General features: G+C 48.1%; 1 protein-coding gene across 1 annotated transcript in view; it reads right to left on the bottom strand.

The window, feature by feature from the left end:
- Nucleotides 1-4,989, bottom strand: part of fbxl2 (F-box and leucine-rich repeat protein 2) — a 10,754-nt gene extending 5,765 nt beyond the window's left edge. Inside the window, exons 1-2 of the mRNA XM_076139359.1 lie at nt 4,826-4,989; nt 1,297-1,358 (exon numbers count right to left, since the gene is read on the bottom strand). Of these exons, the coding sequence (XP_075995474.1) occupies nt 1,297-1,358; nt 4,826-4,855 (92 nt within the window). The 5' untranslated portion in view covers nt 4,856-4,989. The remainder of the gene's footprint in view (nt 1-1,296; nt 1,359-4,825) is intronic.
- Between the last annotated feature and the right edge of the window lie 3,168 nt (nt 4,990-8,157).

Here is an 8,157-nt window from a genome sequence, read left to right on the forward strand (position 1 = left end):
ACAGTGAAGCCTTCACTGTGAGTCTGGAGCTGGTTGCTATGGTAACTCCGGTCAGACATGAATTTTTGGGTGGTGGGGTGGGTGCTGAGTCAGTGCTTCTGTGTAAGAAGACCCTGAACCACTCTGAACTTCCTCCAAGGCTCCACTGTCAAGGTTCTGTACCGCCGCAACGTTTTCACAGCTTACATCCGAGCTGCACTGGCCTAGATAACAGCTGTTTACAGTGCACAGGCTGCGAGGCACAGCCACACACACAAACACACACACACACTCACACTCATACATGAAACATTAACACATATGCTAATCACAACACTAACTCATCCCATTAAGGCTTTCATTAGCACGCAGGTCTTTACCAACACACTGATGTCAACCACTGCCACTTTGTAAATATCGCATAAATGTATTAGATAGATAACAGATAGATAGACAGACAGACAGACAGACAGACAGACAGACAGACAGATAGATAGATAGATAGATAGATAGATAGATAGATAGATAGATAGATAGATAGATGGATAGATAGATAGATAGATCGTGTTGTGTAAGCGTGAGCCCTTGTGACAGAAGGTCATGTGTTCGACTGAGAGAAGCGCTTCTCACAAGAACTGCTTCCTCACCAGTGAGAGAGTGTGTGTGTGTGTGTGTGTGTGTGTGCTGGTGCTAATGGGTGCACTGGTACTTTCTATAGAGCACAGCTGGAGCAGCACTGGAGCACAGCACTGCGGAATTCCCCACCAGCTATGACAGGCTATTTATAGTGTGCACACACTCACACAAACATATACACACACACACACACACAGGGAAAGACAGACATACAGTTTAGATAGGCCCACAAGTGATTTACACGCACATGCACACACAGAGACACAAACATGCAACGATCATGTGCAGAAATCAAACAGCGACCCGTAATGTGTCTGTGCATGCTGAGTGCATTCCCTCACACACTCGTACACACATCTGTACATAAATCAGTGTGGAAAGTGGAGAGTGACGAGTGTATGGCTGTGTGATGCCTGATTAACGGGATGTTAATGTGTTAATGTGTTTTGTGTAGCAAAATATTGGTCTGTAGGTCACAGGGTTATCGGAGCGTCACATCACAGCTGCCACACAACACAACACATGCAAATGACAAAGACACACAGGGACACAAGACTTACACAAGGCTCTCACAGCTAATGAGTAACCCTGACTTCAGCCCTGGGTCTCACGGTGCAGTTGTGTGCGTGTGTGTTTGCGTGTGTGTGTGTGTGAAGAGGTGCTCCATGTTATTAATCTTACCTAAGTAGAAGCTCTTTGGGGAGCTTCTTGTTAATGGGGGCTTCGTCGCTGTTCGAGAACACCTGCAGGGACAAAAGAGGAACAATAAGGCCGGCGGTGTGTCAGGGGGTCGACCAGATAAAAGCCACAACACACAAGTTCATCACAGAGAGCAGCAGAGATCCAAACACACTGTGGAAAGTGCAGAATCATCACCAGGAGAGGGGGAAGTTTTAATTCCATTAAATCAAATGAAAACACAGCTGAAATGATTTATTGCTCTGATAATGACCAAACACACTTCCTTGATAAATTGAAGTAAAAGGTTGCACCATTTCTCTTCAAAGTACTCAAAAAGTAAGATGAAACTTCTTTAATCTCCACTAATAAACCAAGCAGAGCTACATTTGGCTTTCCATGTCGCCTCCTTGCAAGCTTATAATTCTGTTAGCCCGGTCAGCTTGTTGGCATGCTTATCTCAATTAGTCTACTCGCTGGATGTCTGGCCATCTGCTGAGTGGGACACACACACTCACACAGATACACACACATGCAGGTGATTCATGTCAGACTTCTGTGTGAAGAACGCAGGGAGAACATTCTACATCGGGTGGGCAGTCTTCAGCCGTGCATCTAAATTGCGGCGTGTACCTGCAGTCGCCTCTCAGCAGCGACACACACACACACACACAAACACTTGTATCCCTAAGGACTCAGAAAGTCCAACTAATGAAGGGCCCCCCCCCCACACCCCCCTTCTCCCGGCTGTTTCATGTGCAAACACACAGAAACAAGGAAGGTACAAACAAAAAGAGGAACGAGGTGAAGAGCAGGAGGACTAAATGTTTGATTATGGAAATGTCTGGGCTCCGATGAACTCCATGACACAGGCAGCCTCCCCAGAACAGAGAGCCATAAAAGAGAAGTGGAATGCGAGCGAGAGGGAGGGAGAGAAGGAGAAGGAGACGTAAGAGACAAAGAGGAAGACAAAGGAATAGCGGACAAGGAGGTGAAGCAAGTCAGCCGCTAAAGACTGGGTTGTGTTGAAAATGAACAGAAAAGAGGAGTGGAGTGAGTGGAGAGAGGAAGTAAAGACCACTGGAAAGGAAGCAGGGTCAGGCAGACAAAAGATCAGGCAAAAACACAAACCAAGCCTGCCTGAACTTTACCAGGTAACGCCGGCGGAGACAAAGTGCTCAGAAGCGGCAGGTCTGGACTTATTGATTAGCCGTGTCCAGTAATAGCTGGCAGGCGCGATTAAACTGTTTCTATCATCTCTCTCGCCTCCCGATGATACGTTTGAACAATACGCTTTCACACTCCGCCCGTGAAGAATGGGGTCAATTCTCAATCCGCGATGCTAAATAAAGACGCTTGGAAAACCTTTCAGGGCCGTCTGAGAGTAAACGACTCCAGCAGCCGGATCAGGTGACCTCCAGTTTCCGTTTACAATCCGAACTGATTGAAGTTATGCTGCGAGTGTGTGTGTGTGTGTGTGTGTGTGGTCCTGACTGAATGTGAGGATCCAGCCTATATGGATCAGTAGCCTTCCTAAAACCAGAGCTGGGTTTAGGATTTAGGAAGAATTCCGAAATAGAAGTCCAAACCACCTCTGTAGCTCCTCGCTGACCTTTGACCTGACACATATTTGGGTAGCACACATTGTTGACAGGCTTCTATCAGACCCTAATGGCGTCTCGGCGAATATTAGTGGCAACCAAACTCTAATAACACTCCAATAAACCTGTTGATGCTGCGTTGTAGACTCCTCCTTGCTCTACACACTTCAAAGACACAACCCTGAAATCCTCCCAATTCTTCGCTGTGACCTTCGTGTCGGTGATTTAACTCACGATAACGACAAACCTTCTACATTTCAATGAGCAGGGAGTGAAACCATGACTCACATAAAAAAAAAGGGGCCGGCTCTATCCTCTCACACCTCCCGCCTCGTCGCTGTGTAACACAAACCCAGAGGGAGACGTTGCCAAATGTTAAGTGTCATGAGTGCAGTATTTGGCACGTGTGTAGTTCACGGCGTTATGAAAGCAAAGGTTCTAATCCATTTTTGGTACGCGAGCTTTATTAAAAAAAGTTATCAGCTCAGCATTCTGGTGCCCTCGTTCCCTTTTGCCAGCAGAGCAGCATTCCCGAGCAGGGAGTTCCTCGCTGCAGTCATGGTCCTATTCCTAGAAGGTGTGCATCAGGGCGGACATGCAAATGGCTCCCTTTCAACCAACATGACTCGTCTGTTGTATTAGTTTCGTTGCCATGTTAAGTAAACTAGGGTAGAAGTCACCTGCGGGTAAGACAGCAGGAGGAAAGGCTTGTGATGCAACATTTACTTAAGGAATGTGGTCAATCTAATGCATCATCACAGGTGTTACCCCGTTACACCATCCGCCCAAGTATCACTACGTCGTCTCACTCACTCCCTCCACTCTCTCTCTCTCTTTGTGTGTGTGTGACACATAAAGCCACACCAGGTTGTTCCCCAGCCACACACCGGTTTTCATCTGCGTCTAAGAGGCTTACGGAGCTGCACTGAGGAATCCATTGATATGGCAACGCACATCAACGCAGCGACCACTTTGTGTTCCTCCTCACTCAGACACACTGTGTTCCCACTCCTGACAGGCTCACAGCACAATGGTGCAGCATGAGAGACGGCCAAGTGGCATCACATCTCACAAAGAATCTCACAAAACATGCACATTAGATCTCTGATAAGCACTGAACATGTTTCAGAGATGTCAACAGAGCCAAGGATGTAATTGCTAGAGCACATGTATGTTGTCTGGGTTGGGGGGAGGGAGGGGGGGTTGCACGATGATCTCATATGAGCTCATATGATCTACACTGCTCTGTTAAAGTATATGCACTTGAGCACTAACATGCTTGGTTATGTGCATGACTATGGCGTGTTATGTCCAGAGGGAGAGGTTAAGGGAAGAAAGACCATAACAATCACTGATTCCTGGCTCAAAATGGCACATGTGAAGCAGCTGACAAGTGACTTTTAAAGACAGAAAGACACCCAAACCCTTCAGCAATACCTGAGAATGACACAGGCGTCATGATAGACGTTAGAAAATATTGCAACATCACATCCCAGCTCCTAAATCAGACTAATAAACACTTCTACGCTGCCTGTATGCGTGTGTGTGTGTGTGTGTCTCCATCTGCAGCTCGGGCTCCTGTCGGCTCTAACATATTGACTCTCCTGAGCCACAGCCCTCCTGTCCCGCAGTCCTGAGCTCCATGTTGTCGCTGTCTACTGGTGCGGCAGGACAATAACAGGATTTTGGATTACCCTTGACCAACATACCGCTCCGGTCCCCACCTGCATGTAAAAGCAGGACTCCAACACGGTCAAGCACACACACGTACCAGACGTAAACACACACACGCACGCACACACATACGACACAAGCATACGACTCCCACGTATCTGTAGCTGCTGGAAACAAACAGTTAACCCGCTGGTGGTCTCTCTCTCTCTCTCTCTCTCTCTCTCTTTCTCTCTCTCCCCTCCCGCCTTGTGTCATACCTCGAACCGGCCCTTGGTGATACCGTTCATGGCTCACGTCGCCCTTCTTTACGGCACGGACACCACCAGTCTGTTTGACGAATGTCGTTATTGTTTTTGTCGCTGTTTCGTGGTCCGTCGGAGTAGGAGCCGAGCCGGAGCTGGAGCTGGGTCCTCACACACCCTCCCTCCCTCCCCCCCAACCCACCCCAGCCGTCAGCGAGGCTCCCGTCTCCGGGTCAGCGGTTAGGGGAGCGTCGGTCCGTGGCGGCCTGCAACTACGCTCGTTGTCTCGGAGACCAAGTGCGCTCGAGCCCGTCTCATCACACGGCGCTACCAAAATAACAATAATAACATGGACGGTCTGTCAAGTGACTTCACTTCCGCCTCTCCCTTCATCGCTCCGGCGCAGCTCAGCTGGCGTCCAAGCCGACAAGTTTGCTCAAACACGCAGGAAACGCCACGGAGGGACACACTTCCATTCCTCACTGCATATTGTCCACATCGAACACTCGTATGGCGACTGACATCACCGTTTTCCTCCGTGTTTTGTGTTTACTTGCGGGGAAGGGGGAGGGCTTACGTGACGTCATTTCTGCGGAAAAGCACGCGTGGTCGATTTGTTTTGATTGTGAGGTCTTTGTGGAGGTTTTGAGAAATGGGCGACAAAGCCTCTCAGACGGCTGTGACCCGAGCCGAACCGGGTTTGGTGGACCCGGGACGTGACCTGACACGAACCCATGGGTCCGATCGTATGAAGGAGACGTGCATGCATGTGAACGCAAGATCCTCCTGCAAAGATGTCCTCTGCTCTGGCAATCAGCAACACTGACACACCGGACACACACTCGAAACAAACCGGGCTGACTTTTGATTCGGTCTTGTTTAATGTATTCATTTATAAAGTGACTGACAGAAGCTTGGGGCTACTTAACGCCACCGAATATGCCAGTTTGTGAATAATAAAATGATTGCGGGTGCTGTTGACGGCGTTGAAGACGGACAAGAGTGTGAGTTAAAGATCCTGGATGGAATATCTCTACATGTGTTATCAGAATCCGCAGCTAGAGGACGCTCTTGTGCAATCAGAGACGTGCAGAGGCGAGCAGACACAATGGTTTGGGAGAGCAGAGGATGGGATTGTGTCCAAGGTCTCCCTGTCCTAGATTTCATGATAGTTTCCAGATTGTTCTTCCGTACAAACAAGTCCAAACTATACAAACTGTTCATAGATAAATAGATCAAAGTGTTCAAAACTAAAACTGGACTAAATGATTAGTATTAAGACCCCACATCGCTGCTAGTAAGCCTCATATTCATCTATTCAGAGCCACGTCACAGTATAGCAGCATAGCACACACTTGGTCATGCTTTCTGCAAAACACAGTCACATCTAGAAGTCCACTCATGCCTCCACCAAGGCCCAAAAGTCCTCCAGTTATGACTCCATCTCGTAATGATGAGATTAATATGTGTGTGTGTGTGTAGAATTTCCGAGGCTTTGGCCAAAGTTAAGTCTTGTGTGGTGCAATCATCTCTTACCCATGTGCCACCACATCTCACTGCATGGCTTGGTACTGTAACGAAGAATCTCTCATCAAAAGTCAAATTAATGATCTCAGTTCTCGAAATAGCCGAGTATCTGTCTCATCCTGACTCGACTGTGGCTCTCAGCTCAGTGTCGAATGTGCCCCAATGCTCCCAATGACACCGTTAATGTCAAGCAAGGTCATGTCTATTTAAGGAAGGAAGGAATCTCAATTTCACATGAAGATACACTGTGTGTGTGCAACAATGTATATGTGTCTACTGGCTAGAGCACAAAGTACGTGCACACACACTTTTACTCCTGTATGTTGCATGTATACATTCATCAATCAACTCTCTAAGCCACCATCATTGACTCTTAGGCTGTTGTTACTATGGAAACCCAGGCATACCTACTTCCCTCTCTGCGTGGCCTGCACGACTAAACGACCCATTACTTCTGAGTCAGTTGCCCACCTGTATCACACCTCTCATGTCTCACATGGGAAGTCGCCCGTCCCCCACATCCTCTAAGCAGCGGTGTTGTGGTTGGCGTGTGCATGCGTCACAGCGTAGACGGTGTGTTAGGGGGGAGCAGTGGTGTGATGTCTGGGTAGAGCCCCCCTGGACACCTGCAGCAAAACAATTCTCACCAGCCTTTCCGTGATGGTGCAGGTGTGAATCACTGTCTCTCTCCTCCGTGTCATCCCCTCGCCCCTCCCTTTTAAAAAACCCCTGCCCTTCCAGAAATAGCCTCTGAGCGTGAGTCAGAGGGAGGTTCCCACTCCACCGACCAACCCTCCTAATATGACACTCAATGTGTAAGAGAAGCACTGTTCGGAGGATACCGGAAAAGAATCAAAGAGATGAAAACACATAAGTGTGACTCTGATTCAAACCCAGCAGCAGGTGCCTCTGGTAGACTGGGATGGAAGATATTGGAAAATGATGGTAATAAAAGGAAAAGTGTGGGAGGGGAAAGGAAGAAGAGGAGTAAGTGTGAATCCCTAAGGAACCAGATATCATTCCCTCTATTTTCCTCCATGTCATCCCTATACCACCTGTGAATGACAGACACATGCAAGAAGGCTGCAACTTCAACAATACAAACCTTGTGTCTGTGTGTTAAAACATGTTCTCTGCGATAAGTCTGCACTTTCTATGCATAAGGTTTCATTGCATACATTGTAATTTTTGCCAATGTATATATAGTATATAGCAGCACTGTGTGGGCTGCTATCTCCACCTGCAGATTGATTGAAACAATGACTGCATCTCCAAAAAGCTCCAGGTCATCCATCTTTATCTCACTCACTAAATGGGACACATGCACACTCAAAGCAGCGGAGAGAGCGACAGAGAGAGAGAGAGAGAGAGTGAGAGGAGGCACTGAATGGTTCAAGCTCAAAGGATCAGCTTCAGTCGGGTGAACTGAACCTGAAGTCCCTTATTAGCCAATGGGTGCTAAATTGTCCACCAATGCAGTGCTAATGTGTCACCGGCCAAATCACCTCCTCCTTAGCTGAGCCCTATACTCTCAGCTCACAATCAACAGGTTGAGCCTTAATTGGTGCTTTGCCCACTGGCACTTAGGCAGGACCATATATGGGGCCAATCTACAGCTATTTGCCCAATGAGCCCCCATCCAAATCTAAACTCTCTCTCTCTCTCTCTCTCTCGCTCTCTCTCTCTCTCTCTCTCTCTCTCTCTCTCTCTCTCTCTCTCTCTCTCTCTCTCCCTCTCCCTCTCCCTCCCGTGCGTAAAGGCGCACTCCTCCGGTTTACCGCCTGTGTCCACCCTCGAGATTCTGAGCCGTGACGTATTTA

Source organism: Genypterus blacodes, unplaced genomic scaffold (assembly GCF_046128005.1).
Source record: "Genypterus blacodes isolate CSIRO-AG114 ecotype Tasmania unplaced genomic scaffold, CSIRO-AGI_Gbla_v1 ptg000438l_1, whole genome shotgun sequence".
In the NCBI taxonomy this organism is placed as follows: Eukaryota; Metazoa; Chordata; class Actinopteri; order Ophidiiformes; family Ophidiidae; genus Genypterus; species Genypterus blacodes.